At 48.3% G+C, this 17,273-nt stretch overlaps 2 protein-coding genes across 8 annotated transcripts in view; one reads left to right on the plus strand and one right to left on the minus strand.

Annotated features, from left to right (window-relative positions):
- Positions 1–13,904, plus strand: part of UBAP2 (ubiquitin associated protein 2) — a 97,593-nt gene extending 83,689 nt beyond the window's left edge. For 6 of the 7 annotated variants that reach the window (XM_054055129.1, XM_054055130.1, XM_054055133.1 and 3 more), the window contains exons 22-28: positions 6,024–6,102; positions 7,568–7,782; positions 9,190–9,289; positions 9,373–9,480; positions 10,942–11,009; positions 11,948–12,139; positions 12,795–13,903. In XM_054055129.1, the coding sequence (XP_053911104.1) occupies positions 6,024–6,102; positions 7,568–7,782; positions 9,190–9,289; positions 9,373–9,480; positions 10,942–11,009; positions 11,948–12,139; positions 12,795–12,890 (858 nt within the window). In that variant the 3' untranslated portion in view covers positions 12,891–13,903. Of the gene's footprint in view, positions 1–6,023; positions 6,103–7,567; positions 7,783–9,189; positions 9,290–9,372; positions 9,481–10,941; positions 11,010–11,947; positions 12,140–12,794 lie in introns of all 7 variants that reach the window. The other variant, XM_054055136.1, reaches the window with a different exon arrangement.
- Positions 1,222–6,016, minus strand: LOC104064319 (interferon). Its single transcript, XM_054055137.1, has one exon. It carries the CDS (start codon positions 2,891–2,893, stop codon positions 2,177–2,179), a length of 717 nt encoding a protein of 238 aa, XP_053911112.1. The 5' UTR covers positions 2,894–6,016; the 3' UTR covers positions 1,222–2,176.
- Positions 13,905–17,273: the final 3,369 nt, after the last annotated feature.

Below are 17,273 nucleotides of genomic sequence, written 5' to 3' on the forward strand. Positions count from 1 at the left end.
ACTGAAGAACTTGTGGTTAATGGCTCAGTGTCCAAGTAGAGAGCAGTGACAAGTTGCATTCATCGTGGTGGGTTTTGGGACCACTGTTTAACACCTGTGTCACAGACATGGACAGTGGGATTGAGGACACCCTTAGGAAGTTTTCCAGTGTCACCAGGTTCTGTCATGTGGTTGACGTGCTGGAGGGAAGGGATGCCATCTGGTAGGACCTGGACAGGCTTGAGAGGTGGGCCTGTGTAAACTTCATGAAGTGTGACAAGGCCAAGTTGCAAGGTCCTGCACCTGGTGAGGGTAGTGCCAAGCGCAAATGCAGGAAGGGCAGTCAGTAGACTAGGAGCAGCCCTCAAGAGGAGGATTTGGATTGTGTTGGTAGGTGAGAAGGTCAACATCCCATAGTGATACGTGCTTGCAGCTTATAATGCTAGTTATTTCCTGTGCTGCATCAGAAGGAAGTGTGACCAGCAGGACATGGGAGGTAATTCTTCCCCTCTAGTCCACACTCATGACACCTTATCTCTGTTTTTGTTTGAGGAGAGTTTGCTTTCTTTAGCCTCTCAGAGAAGACAGAGCCAATGAGGTCCCCCCTGCCTGGCACCATAGGGTTATTTCTGGTTGGAAGGAACTTTGGGACGAGTGTAGTACAACCTCGAAGTTGCATCCTGAGGGATCCTGTTGTGTACCTGAATATGTTTGGTCCCACTTGTTTTCTAGCTCTCCGGCTGTGTGGGAAATGGCTATTTATGTTTGCATGGAGCAGTGTCCTTGCAGTGATACAGTGCTGGAGGCAGAGTAACTAATCATGGAGAACAACCTTTGCCCAGTGTAGGAAGAGACCAGAGCTGTCCACTTTTGTTTTGTCTTGCTTGGGCTTACCTGAAGAGGGCAAAGAATCCGAGGCAAATAGTTTTGAGGTGATGGCTGGAAGGTGAAGGAGCAGCTGGTGCTGATGGTGTGTGGGCAGTTCTTTCTTGGGGAATGCCTTGCTGGTCTGTGCTGATTGGTTTGGCTCATGTTGGATGGTTGTGGTTGGGAGATGTATCTTTTTGTTTTCTAAGGATCTGTTGTGGTGAAGAAAAGCTAAGCCCATGTGCTCTTATATAGTGAGGCAGGTTCCTATAGCTGCTTACGTCTGAGCAAAGGCAGGAGCACCTTGGGCCAGTTGTGGTGGGTATAGGAGAGCAGTGAACAGTCCTGTGCATCTCCTTTTTTTTTTTTTTTTTTCCCTAGGTTTTTTGGTGTTTCTTTAGTGGGGTTGGCAGCACTGGAGGGCTGTTCCTTGTCCAAAACTACACAGACCTTGATGGGTTGTCTCCTTTCCCCTTTGAAATGCACCTTGTCCTTACCACCCTGCTTGATCCCAGACAGTGCTATGGTATTGTTGAATGGTTCTTTGTGATGGGTCATGATCTGTAGGTGGCTTTCATGACTTGGTAGTGGGAAAGCGTTAGGAAGGCAGAGGGTGGGAGGTGGCAGAGGAGGAGCGTGCGGAGCAGGCATCATGTCATCTGGGCAAGTGTGTGGTCCGAGAGTCTGGCATCAGAAGAGATGCCTAGGGGCTTGAGGGACTGTTGTGGGTCCCTGAGATTGGCCTGCTGTCCGCAGCCTTTGACCAGGACAGGAGGCATCAATGGGATGGACTACAGGAGGGGTGCTCGTCCCTGCCTGCCTGCAGTGCCTGGTATGCACACGATGACAATCTCTTCTCTCTTTTTTTGTTTTTGCAAAAGGTCTTTATTTCCAACAAGCAATTAGATAAATAAATATGAAAATATATAAGATGGTCAGCAAAATAAATAAATAAATAATTTAATAAATTAAAATTGAGTTCTGATAAATAGTTGTTGGAGTGAGAGTCCCACAGTGTCCATGGTGAACTTTCCCTCCATCAGGGAGGTCGCAGTCTGGGCAGGTTGTGTAGCAGCATGAGTAATGAATATCATTCTTATCCCCATCATCGTGTGGCTGTCCATGAGTATGTAGCAGAGCCATTTCCTCCTCCATCCTTTCCAGCTAAGGTGAGGCTGCCATATGGGTCAGCGGATCATGCCAGGTCTGGGTCCCGACCTTGCCACCATTGCACCCATTTCCCCATCGTCCTAGTCTCCTGGCTGGAAGAGGTGTGAGCAGTGCTGAGCAATCCCAGCCTGGACTGCTGCAGCCTTTGCTCCAGTGGTGATCACCAGCGTTGGGTGGGGGTGGGCGTTGGGTGCAAGTAGGTTTGGTGGACGGCTGGAGCGGCTTGGCTGTTCATCTGCCGGAAGAGCGTGTCCACGTGTTTGAAGCAGAGGTGAGCTTCGAGGCGGATGTGGTCCCAGGCACAGGCGCTGTGGTTGTGGATCCGCAGGAAGTCATGGATGCGCCTGAAGTATTTGTTGATCTTGAGCATGAGATTGCGGGGCCCATGCCTTTTGAAGAGCAACCCCTGTGGTGGCAGACATTGCTGGAGGTGCTCGATGTAATGCTGGAGGCTGTTGAGGAGGTCGTGGCGCGCATGGTTGTCCCATTGCTGTGGGATGTGGTTGCTACTGAAGATGTGAAGAAGGTTGTGCAGGATGGCGAGGGCAGCGTGTTTGGCGTGCTGCGGGTGGTTGCTGTGTCGGAGTGCATCGGGGAAGAAGGGCGGCTCTTGGTGCTGGCAGGTCTGTGTTGGGCTGGGAGCCATGGTGCGGAGGAGCTGGAGACTGTTCCATGGGAGGGTGTTGTCATGGGGCCGCAGGCAGGCGAGGACAGTGTGGAGAGCCATCAGGAGGGGCAGGACCTGTGGGATGTGGAGTGCCAGCATGGTGGTGTTGGTCTGGCGTGTGGTGGGACAGAATGGTGGTGGAGGTGGATACTGCTTGAGATGCTGTGGGGCAGCCACATTTATGTGGTGCTGTGACTTTCCTTTCATCATCCTGATAGAATTTCCCTGTTTCCATTTTCAGTTTTGCTTTCCGTTTGCTTCCTCCTCAGGGCTTTTGTTGTGTTTGTCAAAGCAAGGAGCAGGAGGCTGGCGCTGCCCTGGGGAAGAGGAGCTGGTTCTTTCCCAGGGCTGCTGCCGGTGTGTGAGGGGAGCCCAGCTCCTGAGTTACGGTTCGGTAGATATGAAAGTGCAGCAGCAGAGGCTTTGGGGGCAGCTGTGCTGGGGATGCATTTCAGGTTTTCTTTTTGCCTATTTTGAGAATTGTCTGTCTTGTTTTTATTTTCAAGCTTCTCTGCCCTCCCTGTTTCACACTCTTGATATTATTTGTATGTATGAATTGATACATGTTTAACTTTATTTCTTATTGACAAAGATTTTAGTTTATCAGTCTCTTTTTTTCTTCTCTTTTCCTTTCTCTGCAGCGCACGTAGCTTTGCTAGTGGAAGAGTCTTTCCTCTCTCTGCGAATATCTTGCAGAATATTGTTGGTGTTGTCTGTCATGTTGTCTTTCATCCCTCCTGCCTCCTGAATTGTCCTGTGTGTCTCCTTTTCATAAATAAATACATACGTGTCCTGAAGAATTTTTCATCAACTATTCATGCAGTGATTGTGACTTCTAGGTTTTCATTTTTTAATATGCTTTGAATTTCTTGTAGTAATTGGGCAACACTAGGTGTATGGGGAACAGAAGATGCTGGGAATATTTGCCTTTGGCATGCTGGTGTGCCTACATTTAGAAAGTGAAAGCAGGCAAAGTCCAACATGTACGTCATCACTGCTATCTGGGAAGCTTTCAGCAGCAAGAGGTACTGGTGCCTGCTGGAGGTGCATGGGAGACAGGAGCTGGTGGGAATATTTGCCGTTGAGATGTCAGATTGCTTACATCTAGAAAGCAAAAGTAGGCGGAGTCTTTATGGCAGTTGTCACTACTTCCTGGGAAACCTCCAGCAGCGAAGGGTACCGGTGCCTGCACACGCGGGCAGAGCTGGGGTTTCCCCTGCGGTTTGAGAAAGGGATTCTTCTAATTCAGCTCAGCTTCTTAATGTGTGTGTTGATGCTATAAATTCTCACTGTGGTTAACTGTTATTTTTGTGTGTATTACACTGGGCTATGCCCTCTTTTCTGCTAGCCTGTTGCAAGCTGCCTGTGCAGCAGAAATCTTACAGATGCCTTAGCTGGTGTGTGTGGTACCTAGTGAGCTGCTTGGTGGAGCTTCAGCCTATTACATCGGGTCACTTAAAATTTTCCAGTCCTTTTCTCTATCACTTTGAGTCTGTTCCTGATATTTCGGTTTTGACTTTGTACACCTTCTCTCCTGTAGCTTCTATAGGTCAGGAAACACCTGTGTTGTTTGGAGGAAGAGAATCTCTCTTCCAATGTTTTCCTATGCGTGGGCATGAAGTGCAAAGATAATTGGCCTGTACTTTATTTTCTTATGATTTTTTTTCTTTCAAATGTGTGTTGGATAGGGATACACAGCGCTGATGTGGTTTTTTCCCACCCGAGGGGCAGCGGGGATAAATGCAATCCTGAAACACTGTTCCCACATAAATTTGGTCATGTTTTGCCCAGCTTATATAGGGGAAGATACTAGTATGTCACTTACAGTTCATATCCACTGAACTCTCTTCAGATCTGTTCTGCAAATCTGCTTTTTGTGGTGTTTTCCTCAGAAGGACATGGGAGCGTTGCTTTTGAAAAACCTGCTAAGACTTTTAATGAGAATTTCGTTGGGTTTTTTAAGTGAGTTATGCCAGAATTGATAAGGTGGAATTACCTGGGTAGGAAAGAATGAAATATGGCACCATTTCAAGTTACTGAAAGTACCTGCAATACTGCATCTTTACTGGATTATTTAATGTTTGGTGATGAATGATTTGGTGTAGGAAATAGTGATGCACAGAAATGCAGCAAGGTGGGAGGTGCTGTCAACTCACAGAAAGCATTTGAAGTGCTGTGGAATTTGCAGAGAGTGGTATCAAGAAAGAGGATGTTTTTCCAGTATTGGAGAATGTTTGGAAATGGATAGTTTAGCAATTAAAGCATTAGCTCTTGATGGATTGGAGTTGGTGAGGAGTAAACCATGAGACTTAGGAGGAAAAACACATAGTAGAGTGCCAGCCCCGCATGTGGAGCTCACCCAGAGAGGGAAGGCCAAACTTTTCTCTTTCTCTCCCAAACTGAAGGTAAAATGACACTTTGCTTTTGCTGGCATGTCCAGTCACATTGGAATGTGAGCTTTCAAGGATGAGGACTGTCTTACCTTCCACTAGGGGACCTAGAAGAATGATATAAGGCAGAGGTCTCCTTTTTTTGATCAGTAAAAAAATTGTGAGCACTAGTCCCCAGTATGTTTTAATTTCTAAATTATACACATAAACTACTGTACTAGCATGTATGTTACGAAACCTACACAACAAATAAAAATTAAAAAAAGGTAAGAGAAAGGTTAAACAAACACTATTTCTAAATTTTAAAAATTTTATTTGTTAATGGTACCAAAACCACATTATTTGTTCACCCCGATGGATTGTATTACACACTCCGTTTTGGAGACCTGATCTAAGGTCTCCTGTAACACATTTAAATAGATTTTCCAGTCATCAGGTGTTAACTTTTTTTCTCCTTTTTTCCCCCCTCCCCCTTTTAATGTTTGTGTTACTTTCCTAGCTGATGATTACATTTTTAGAAAACAGGTTGTGGTACAAGGTTAAAGCCTTTTAGATCACATCCACATTGTGATTACAGTCCTGGCCTGACCCGGGGTCTTTGGCTTCTGATAGCCTGTTGCTCTCCAAGCCCCAGTCTCACTGAAAGGTGACAGCTCAGAGCTGAGGGTTGTGGGAGGAAGGCGTTTATTTGTTGCCTTCAACTTGTTATTAAAAGAACAAGTATTTGTATATAATATTAAAAATTTCTATGAAGTAGCTTTATTTTGAAGTTGAGGGTCCAGGTAACACGTTGGCTTTGCTGAAAGTGATACGGTCACCTTCTTTTAAACCCAAACTTCCTTTAGTTCTTCCTCTTTAAATTTTCTTATGTGTATAACATAGGGTTCTTAAGAGCCGTGCGGCTCTGTTATGGTTTCAACTATTAATCAATAATGTTGTCTCTTTCCAAGGATTACTATGGAATTACATTCCCTGCTCCTGCAACCTTGACGGGCAGAGAAGGGAGCCTTGCTAGCAACCCGTACTCAGGTGAGTGCTATTTAAAGGTGAGGATAAGTGAGACGTGCTGGTTTCTAAATGTAGGTCATCCTGCCTTTGCTGGAAGAGCAACGGTTTTTCCCTTCTGTAAGCAGTTAAACCTATCAGTCCAACCCAGTAAAACAAAAGCAAGCGTGTCCCTCTCTGCCCTGACATTGGTGTTTCTTCTTGGTTTTGGTCAGTAATACATACGTGATGACTTCTGGGACAGAGTTGAGTAGCTTTTGAGTACAGAATTGTTACAAAAGTAAAAGGCAGTGTCATGTAGTGTCCTTCCAAGCACATATAAGTGCTTGAAAAATATTCCGTAGCTTAGCTGATCTTCTCAGAGCTCAGCTGGCTTGCTTTCCCTTTTTTAGCCCTGGAGCAGAGCTCCTCAGCAGCTCCCCATACTTTCTTACTGTTGTTTTAGCCCTTATATGTTCCCAGCAGGAGCTGCATATAGCAGGCTGTGCCTCACTCTCCACAGATATAATGGACTTCATTCCCCAAAGCATATGGCCTAGGAGGCCCTTCCTCATTCCTGCCTTTCCTCTCCAGTTATCATCTTGCAAATGTGACAATAATGCCATCCAGGATTTTCAACCTGTGGTTTTCTTCCACTGCCATCTGATTACAGCTTAAAACTGTAGCCACAGGTGTTTTAGTTCCGATATACTATTAAGTGTTGCCATACTTCTTGGTAACCAACAGAAAGGAATACTGGTTGGGAATGAGATAGGTGTGATTGATATATGCCATCTCCCTAAAAACATGTGAACATGGTGCACTGAAGGCTTCCAGAGAATGCAAGTGTTTGGGAGTTTTCTGCTTCATAATCACTTCTCTCGGTAGGCTGCTTTTGGGTTAATAACTGAATTTCCCTTACTGCTTCTTCAATAAGGTGGCCCGCGATGCAAGCCTTGCTTTCCTGGCCTTCAGCTACTGTCTCCAGAACTTTGGTGGTGTGAGGAACTGGACATCTAATGATTCATGCTTGACAAATAAACAGACATTGACACAAACAGGCCTGTCTCTGCCTGTAAATCCTAACTTGCTTTCAGCCCATGAAGCGTAGCTAATCAGTTTAACGTCCAGGAGATTCACACTTTTAACACAACAACAACCATTTGCTCTTTGGCTATTTACCATACTTCTGCTTTTAGCATGTTTTATTGCAATGATCTGATAGTAATGAATCTGCTTGGACTGTATGAGATAGGTAAGTATTGGTATCTACATTTTGTCAGTGGATTGGCCATGGCACAGGGTTCTGTGCCGTGAACAGCCAGTGTCCCTGTGACTGTCAGGAAAAGAAATCAGAAGAGCTCTTCCCATGAATAACTGCAGGCTTTCAAGTGTAGGCTGTGCTCTCTTGTGTTGTTGTCTACTTGTATTCAGAGGATTTGAATCCTCTGAATCCTCCACTTTTTGGAGTACTTTTGATAGCTTTTCTGATAGTTTATTTCTTTTGCAGGTGATGTTACAAAATTTGGCCGTGGGGATTCCGCCTCCCCTGCTCCTGCTACCACGCTTGCCCAGCCGCAGCAGAACCAGACGCAGAGTCACCATACGACTCAGCAGCCCTTCCTCAACCCGACCCTGCCCCCAGGGTACAGCTACACTGGGTTACCTTATTACGCTGGTGTGCCTGGCGTACCCAGTGCATTCCAGTATGGGCCAACCATGTTTGTAAGTGTGACAGCCTAAACTGTAACCCTCCCTTTGGGCCACTCTGGTTTTGCTCTCTCCAGTCCAAACCTCCTATATTTTGGAATCACAAGGTGGTTTGATTTGGAAGAGACATTAAAGGTCATCCAGTTCCAAACCTCCTGCCGTGGGCAGGGACGCCTTCCACTGGATCTGGTTGCTCAAAGTCTCATCCAACCTGGCTTTGAACACTTGGGATGGGGAATCAACAGCTTCTCTGGACAACCTGTGCCAGTGCCTCACTACCCCTTGTCTTAAAGAATTGCTTCCTTATGCACAAGCTACACCCACCCTCTTTCAGCTTAAAACGATTGCCTTTGTCCTGTAACTACAGGCCCAGGTAGAAAATGTGTCCCAATCTCCTGTAACTACAGGCTCAGGTAGAAAATGTGTCCCTATCTTTCTTAGAAGTCCTGTTTAAGTACTGGAAGGCTGGAGCAAGGTCTCCCTGGAACCTTTTCTTCTGCAGGCTTAACAACTCCTGCTCTCTCAGCGTTTCTTCATAGGAGAGGTTTTTCATCCCTCTGATCATTTCTGTGGCTACCTCTGTGGCTACCTCCATGTTTGTCCTTACTAATGGCTCCAGAGCTGGATGCAGTACTCTAGGTGGGGTCTGAGGAGAAGGAAGTTGTGTTATCTTGCCTAGTCTGCAAAGGATTTCCAAAAAACATGCAAGCATGAGAAAATAGCTGTAGTCCCTTCACCAAGAAAACGGGAATTTTAAAGGCTTGTGGACTCCTGCACAGATTACTGTAAATGGCCAACAGCTGCAGCTCATGGATTCAGTGTTCATGAAAGCTCTTACCATCTCTGGAGAGTAAAGGGAAGACCCAGAGCTGAGTCAGCAAGCTGGGAGTGCCTAGGAAATCCTTTAGGGATGGCGGAGAACCTTATTCAGTCAGAGAGCCAGCGGCTGGTAGTCTCAGGAGGAATAAAGTTATTTGGGAAGAGATGATACTCCAGGCACAAGGATAGATGAGTCTATTTTAGGGCCCTGTAGGACTGTGTTTTATGAAGTAGCCTCAGGCAGGAGTTGTTTCACTTGATTCTGGAGGAAGAGCACTGTGGTTGCTCCTTCTTGGGTTTGTGGGTAAGAATTTGCTGTTTACAGTCAGTGTATGAAAGAAATACGCAGCCTGTTCTGAGACAGGGTTGCACTGCAATTCACAGAGTAGCTCTAGCAGAAAACCCGGGGCTTGCACAAAGCCACTGCATCAAGCTACTGCTGGAAGTGTGAGTGCTGTGTCCCGTGCCATCCCAGTGCCCCCAACTCCAATTAAATTTTCCACATGAGGTGTAGGTGCCTTCCCCACTAGATGGCAGAGGGAGCTTGCGTTTTCTGTGCTGTTCCCCAGTTAACAGCGCCTTTTGTTCCCTTCCTTTGTCCAGGTACCTCCAGCATCTGCTAAACAGCATGGAGTCAACCTGAACACTGCCTCGACTCCTTTCCAGCAAGCGAGTGGCTACGGGCAACACGGCTATGGTGCAGGTATGCTCACCAGCGCGCTTTCCACGTGAGCATCTGCAGAGCTGCTTGCACACTGTAACACCTTGTCTTGTACACACCGGCAGGCTATGATGACTTAACGCAGGGAACGGCAGCTGGAGATTACAGCAAAGGAGGCTACAGTGGGTCATCTCAAGCACAAAACAAATCTGCTGGCACTGGACCTGGGAAAGGTAACACATAAGACTTGAGGTTGTTCTTGAGTGGGGTAAACTCCCAGTATTGCCAGTGCTGTGCAGTCAACGCAGCAGCCAGCTCTAAACAGTGTCTTGATCCAAGCTGTTTCTCCATCTCCCGTGTACAAAGTGCTTTTTTTTAATGGTCCAAGTGTTCCTTCTAAACCTCATGGCTGAACTTCGCATAAGAATTTGTGTGGCTGATGTGCAGCTTTGTCCACAGTTATACGTGGGAGAAATAGTGAGCTGTTTCCTCTGCCAAAGTTTTCTTTGCTGAAGAATAGTGGTCCTGCAGTTCTGGATGCCGTGTTAGATGCTGCTGCTGAAGTGGTCCTCTGACAAATGATAACTAGATTTTGAGTTTATTGATAGTCACCTGAGACAGCTGTGTGTTAGGAGTAGGCAGGGCAGTTCACACATCTTGAGACTGTTGTTTCAGCTGTTCTTCGTATACCCTGTAGCTAATCTCATTTTTTCGTGGCTGGAAATGTTTCTGTTCTGACTGTAAAGGCTGGAAAATTTATACGGCTTACATGAAAGCTTTATTTTGTACATGCTGGTTAGACCTGAGACACGTATACTGAACTGCTTGGCACTAACTAGCGCATCCTTGGGCTTGAGCAAACACCGAGCATTTGCTGTGCATTTGAAACGTCGTCTGGACTGTCTTCAGCAAAGAGCTGATCACACTCTCCTCTGTGGAGGAGTAATATCCAAGAAAGGGCACAACCTTAGAGCAGTGCACACCCTCTGAGTCGAGTCTTCTGATTCAATGTCCAAAAGACCCACTGGTTCTATTCTGATGAAAGTTAAATGATTACAACCTGTCTTTATAAGACTGTGATTAAGCAGCTGGTTTGAGTGTCACCTCATTGGTAAGTGAGTGTTCCTGAGGCTGTGGTGGCACCATCTGGTCCAAATGGAAGCCAGGCTGAATCAGTGGTATTAGTTCTCTCAGGGCAGAGGAGCATTGCAGATCTCACCTTTCCACAGGACGTGAAAGGACAAGGGCTGAAATGTGTAGCAAATTCTGAGTCTCATCACTCAGCTCGCTACTGGAAAGCTCTTGAATGCTGTAGTAGAGCCAAATGCATCTGTAATCCTAGGGGAAGGGTAGCTTTTTGTGAGCTTAGATGAGTGTTTGTTGCAGCCAGCAGCTGCCTGGCTAAGTGTATTTGAATCCATGAGATAGCCAGTGCATTGTGAATGTGAGTGAATTTTTCCCAGTGGGGTGGTTTCCCGCTTTGCAGTGAGACCAAGGAACCATGCCCTTTCTTCTGTTTCTGTGTGGGGTGCCACAGGTCTGAGAGCAGAGAGAACCCTGCCGGGCTGGCAGCAGCAGGACTTGTGGGCGAAGCTGCATCCACTGAGGCTGCTGGAGGTGCTCAGAGCTAAGCACGGCGCTCTTGCTGGGTGGTGGTTGACTTTCTCATTGTTGGTGGCTTTTCTGTTTTCCAGGTGTTTCTGTGACCTCAACTAACACAGGTGTGCCTGATATCAGTGGCTCAGTCTATAACAAGACTCAGGTGAGCAATGCTGGACCCTTCTCCCTCATGGCGTGCGGGTTCATGTTCTGGTCTCTGGGTCAGCAGCCCGTGGCATTTCTTACACTGGCTTTGCTGTTGGAGCAGAGTGTCACCCTCTGTCCCACCACTTCTGCTGTGTCAGTTCCTGACAGCAGCTGCAGGCGTAGACACTCCACACTGCCACATGCTGCCTGCTGTGTCCTGGGTGCAAAGGAAATGTGATGGTGCTTGTGTTTTTAGTCAAAATAGTCCCCGAAGCAGGTGAGTTGAGAGGCCGTTTGCTTTTCACCCGAGACACCAGTCAGTAGTGCCCACCTCTATCACAGAGAGTCCCTGTCCCACACTCTCCTGTGGCTGTTGCTCGGTGTGCAGCTCCCCAGAGAGAGCAGAAGGTGCTTTGACAAGCCATGGTGTGCAGTGGGCTCCTGTTTTCTCTTCCTTGCACCTATGGCCTGGGGAACTGGTGTCTGGCTATGATCCGTGTTTACAGGAAAGAAGTCAGCTCCAACTGCACACTTTAGAGTTTGGAGTCAAGATTTGTCCAGGAGAGGAAGATCTTATTGCGAGTTCTTTTTTGGTTTTGTTGGGCTTCCCTGGGTTGAGTCATTCCAGGCTGAACCCCGTGATGTGCAAAGGACTGGTTTCAGGCAGCTGCTGCTGTGCCGTATCCCACTGAATAAAAAGAGGTCAGAGGAAAAGGAGCACAGTAGCCATGGAAATAAAAACAAAATGTCAGAGGCATTAGTGCAGAAATATGGGTGAAAACAGGAGCTGAAAGTCATCTGCTGAAGTGCTCTGAGTTGTATGATGTGACTTGGCTTGTGCCTAAGGTCGGTAGAAGGTGCAGGTGATGTGTGTCCGGGCCACTCTTGTCCTGGTCTGATCACCACACAGCTGCTCACACCAGTCTGACGCTGTCCCCCTCGCCTCCTGTGCAGACGTTTGACAAGCAGGGATTCCATGCTGGCACGCCACCTCCTTTCAGCCTGCCCTCTGCTCTCGGATCGACTGGGCCCTTGAATCCTGGTGCTGCCCCGGGTTATGCTCCAGCCCCATTCCTCCATATCCTGCCTGCGCATCAGCAGCCTCATTCCCAGATGCTGCATCACCATCTTCAGCAGGATGGGCAGGTGAGTCAGCCCCTTCCGCCCTGCAGCCCAACGGAGGGCAGAGTGCTCCCACCCACATCCCAGCAGGGTCTTGGGGGCTTTGCTTCCTTCTGGTCTTCACTTTGCTCATTGGGAAAGGGCCGTGACAGGGTTTGCACACTGACAGACTCGATGCCGTTGACCAGCTTGGGGAGGGAAAGTCATGGAGTTCAGCAAGGGGAAGGGCAAAGTCCTGCCACAGGGGAGGGACAACCCTATGTGCCAGGACATGCTGGGGGCCAAAGCAGCTTTGCAGAAGAGGCCCGAGGGTCCCTGTGGACACCAAGTTGACCATGAGCCAGCAATGTGCCCTTGCAGCAGAGAAGGCAAACAGTATCCTGAGCTGCATTAGGCAAAGCGTTGCCCGCATATCAAGGGAGACAATCCCTTCTCTCTACTCAGCACTGGTGAGGCCACACCTGGAATTCTGTGCCCACGGCTACACTGCCCAGGACAAAACAGGTGTGGACAGACTGGAGAAAGTCCAGTGAAAGGCCACAATGATGATCAAGGAATGGATCATTTCTCCTGTAAGGAAGACCTGTCCTTGGGGATGGCAGCTCTTCTGGTGAGATTCAGGTGGGCTCATACTGCTGGAGGTGCTGATGCCCATGTGTCCTTCCTTTCTGATTTTTAGGGTGGATCTGGCCAACGCAACCAGCCCAGCACCATGCAGCAAAAGTCTCAGGCTACCAAAACCGCCTATGGCACTTCTCCATACTGGACAAACTAAATCGAAACCAGGGAGGAGGGAGACGATGAAAGGAGAGGAGGAGAAAAACAAAACAAAACAAAAGAGAAGAAGAAACAAAGTCGAAGCTCGTTCCTGGAATGATTAGGAGAAGTAACTGCTCAGCCAAATGTCTTTGCGGGGAGAACTGCAGCCAGCCATCTTCTGTGTGACTCGCCCGCTTCCTCTTTGAGTTGCTGTTGTATGTAATATATTTATGTATGTATTTGTAAATGTAATAGAGCCTAAATGTGGTTTTCTGCATCTTGCAGACTTTTAATTTTCTTTGTAGGGAAAGTAATTATTCATTTTCCATCTGTGCCAGGGCATCCTTCCTTGGTTTGTTTTTTTTTTTTTTTTTGAAGCTCTTCGGGCTTTTTAACTCTGTCAATTTTTAACTTTGTGCCATTTTCTTTTTTTTATTTGGAGCTGGAGCCCATTTATTTAATGCAGTTCTAAATTTGGGCAAAGAAGGAGACCTGTCCTGTCCACCCCCTACCCCCCCAAAAAAAAGAAGAGTCAAGATGTGTATTTTTATTTTATTTTTGCTCCCAGCCCCCAGTGTAGTGTTTCTTTAAAGAGGAAAAAGAAAGAAAGAAAAGTTTTGTGGATCTTCCCCTCTCTCTTATCTCCCCCTTCCCTCTGGCTGTGGAAGGTGAACTCTCATTGGCATTTTGGTCACTGCGACCCTGAGCTGCAGCCTTGAGCTGCAGCCTCACCTTTTTATTTTCAATTTTTGAATAATTAAAAAAAAAAAAAAAAGAAGACAGGGTTTTCTTTTTTTGTTGGTGTTTTTATTTTTCTTTTAGTTTGTTCCTCTAGCAAGAGACTTCGGATGGCTCAGTGTGTCCTGGAACCTCCTTTGCATCATTAGAGGCAAAAACTATGTAGCAGTTTCTTAAAAGTATAAGCTGTGTCTTGTACCTCTTTTTGCCCTGAGCCACCCTGCCCAGGAAAGGCAGAGCTACTGGATGGAAACTTCACCTGTCCTTCCCCACTTTTTTTTTTTTTTTTTTTTAAAATAAAACAAAGACCGTGGAGGCAACTCCTGGTCCTTCTTGTCCTGCACCAGTGCAGTGAATGTTTTAGTTTTCATTTCTTTTAGCCCTTCCTCCACCTAATAAAGATCTGAGCATATCAGTGGTATTTGTCTGTTTTTGAAGGTTCAATGAGCAGAGGAGCAGATGGGGGGGAGCAGGGGATGCTGAACACTGTGGCAAAGGGGAGTGCAGCTCCGTGCCAAGAGCTCACAGGCACCCACAGCGGGGATGGGAGCACCCTGACTCCTGCCATAACATCATGTCATTGCCTCGGGTCTCTTCTGGTGTTGTCAGAGTCCCTGTGGGACAGTGAGGCGAGGGAGTGAGGGAGCACAGCTGCGGCACTGTCCATCCCTGCTTTGCCCATGAGGTCCGCGGCCTCCACCAGAAGTGTGGTCAGTGGTGAGGGCTCTGGGTGGCTCCTGCCCCAGGCTCATCCAGAGCATACTGGCCCCGTATAGCAGAGGAGATGGGTCAATGTGGTGCTGCAGGTGTCCATACAGCAGGTGGGGGCCCTTTTTTTCACTTCCTGGTTCTGTTTCAAGAACAGAAAAAAATGTAAAGAAATACCTTTTTCTACTATGAATTTTAGAATTGCTTATTTGCAAAAGACCTTTGAGATCAGATCATTGATTCCAGTTGGACCTGTCCACTAATAAACCATATCCCTGAGCACTTCATCTTCACATCTTCTAAATCTCTCCAGGGATGGGGACACAACCACCTCCCTGGGCAGCTGTTCCAGTGCCCAATAACCCGTTTGGTGAAGAAATTATTCCTTATGTCCAACCTGAACCTCCCGTGGTGCAACTTGTGGCCATTTCCTCTTGTCCTATCACTGTCACTTGGAAGAAAAGGCCAACACTCACCTCTACAACCTCTTTTCAGGGAGTTGTAGGCAGTGACAAGGTCTCCTCTCAGCCTCCTCTTCTCCAGGCTGGTCTCTCTCAGCCGCTCCTCGTAAGACTTGTTCTCCAGCCCCCTCACCAGCTTTGTTGCCCTTCTCTGGACACACTTCAGAACCTCAACATCCTTCTTGTGGTGAGGGGCCCAGAACTGAACACAGTACTCAAGATGTGGCCTCACCAGTGCTGAGTGCAGGGGCACAATCACAATCACAAATGGTGTTTGTTCTTAGAGTCACACTTCCAGCAGCTCTCGGCTCCTGTGAGGACCCAGTTGGTTTGGAAGAAGTTGGTGAACCACCCTGCCCTCGTTTGCCTCTGAGTAGCACAACAGGAGCTGCGCTGGCATCTGTCTGCACCACCTCCAGTTTTGATGCTGGCCAGACTTGAGCTGCTGCCGCGCTGCCCTGCTCTTTCAGACCCAAATATCAAAGAGGGCAAAAATGTTTTTGCAGGCTGAGGATTTACTCCCAGCCTTGAACAAGGGCTGCATCAGCAGCTGAGCCACAGCGCCCACAGCAACAGCACATCATACACCCGCAGTCAGAGCTGCCATCTCACGGGAGCTGTGTTTTGAAAAACAAACTTGCCTCAAAGCCACTTCCTTGTCTATAGAAGCGACATTGCTGCCCTACAGGTGTAGAACAGTCCTGGCTTGTCAGGGTCCAGCTGCAGATGAAAGTGGCAAAAGGCAATCCATGAGTGTTGGTGCCAGTGCACAGCAGCCCCTGAGCCTTGGTTTATTCATGGAATCATAGACTGGGTTGGGTTGGAAGGGACCTTAAAGATCATCCTATTCCAACCCCTCTGCCATGGCAGGGACATCCCACTGGCTCAGGCTGCCCAAGGCCCCATCCAACCTGGCCTTGAACACCTCCAGGGATGGGGCAGCCACAGCTTCCCTGGGCAACCTGGGACAGTGTCTCACCACTCTCATGGTGAAGAAATTCTTCCTCATGTTTAAATCTGCCCCTCTCCAGTTTATACCCATTTCCCCTTGTCCTATTCCAAGAAGCCTTTACGAATAGCCCCTCTCCAGCTTTCCTGTAGCCCCTTCAAGTACTGGAAGTTCCCTATAAGGTCTCCTCGGAGCCTTCTCTTCTCCAGGCTGAACAGGCCCAACTCTCTCAGCCTGTCCTCGTAGGGAAGGTGCTCCAGCCCTCTGATCATCTTTGTACCCCTCCTCTGGACCCATTCCAACAGCTCCATATCCTTACATTGAGGATTCCAGAACTGGACACAGTATTCCAGATGAGGTCTCACAAGAGAAGAACAAAGGGGCAGAATCCCCTCCCTCGCCCTGCTGGCCACGCTTCTTTTGATGCAGCCCAGGACACAGTTGGCCTTCTGGGCTGTGAGCACACACTGCCGGCTCATGTCGAGCTTCTCATCCATCAGCACTCCCAAGTCCTTCTCTGCAGGGCTGCTCTCAAGCACGTCATCTCCCATCTTGTATTGAAACTGTGGATTGCCCCAACCCAAATGTAGGACCTTGGACTTGGCCTTGTTAAACCTCTTCAGGTTCAACAATTCTCCAACCTGTCCATGTGCCTCTGGATGACATCCCATCCTTCTGGTGTGTCTGCAGCAGAAGGAGCTGCTGCAAGGGAGGCTTCAGCCACTGCTGCTCCGCTGGCCCCAGCTGCACAGCTTCCCCCCTGGCAGTGGCACAGGGCAGCACTTCCACACGCGGGAATGGGGGTCTGTGCTGTCTTCCAGGAAAGAGCAGTGGCACCTCTAGCACTCCCCAATGCTCTGGGGTCCTGCACACAGGCAGCGAAATGCAGTCTCCTCTCCAGGCAAGACTAAACAGGGTGATATCCCACTTCGTCGCGCTGCCAGTGCCAGCAGGGCTTTCCTGCAGCAATTTCCTCTCTAATCCCCTATTCCACAGGCTGATGGTAGAGCCACGGTTGCTCGGCTCTACTGGGACATCAAGGAAATGGGGTGAGGGGAACCTGCATGTGTCAGCTGAGTTTATCCAGTGCAGGGTGGGTTGGAGTGTCTGTCCTGCCTTTGGCGCCTCTCCTTCTGCTGACGACACTGCTGGCAGCACAGGAGCCAGTCAGGATGCACGCAAGCCGGTCCCAAGTCAGAAGGGCCAGGCAGCGCCATCCCTCTCCTTCCCATGCCCCAGTCCGGAGGCTCCTCTGGGAACACAGCTCTGAAATGCCATCACCATTCCTCCGGGATGGCTGTGAAGCAGAAGCACTCGAGCCACCACCACATCGGACCCAGCAGTTGCTGTGCAGTGACTGCAATCCCTGTGCAGTTGTCCCCTTCATTTTAACTCGCCCGCAGCAGCAAGGCTTGAGCCTGCAGGGAACAGCATGGGCAGGGCCAATATCCCAAAGCCCTGGAATGACAACCTCAATTTGTTTGCCTGTCTTTTCCATAAGGTCAAAGCGCCTGTGAGCTCCCCTGCTGCCTTCTTGGACTAT

This window comes from Cuculus canorus, chromosome Z (genome assembly GCF_017976375.1).
Source record: "Cuculus canorus isolate bCucCan1 chromosome Z, bCucCan1.pri, whole genome shotgun sequence".
Taxonomy (NCBI): Eukaryota; Metazoa; Chordata; class Aves; order Cuculiformes; family Cuculidae; genus Cuculus; species Cuculus canorus.

Coding starts and splice junctions, on each gene's coding strand:
- LOC104064319 (XM_054055137.1), bottom strand. CDS start 2,893: ATGATGAAAGGAAAGTCACAGCACCACATAAATGTGGCTGCCCCACAG.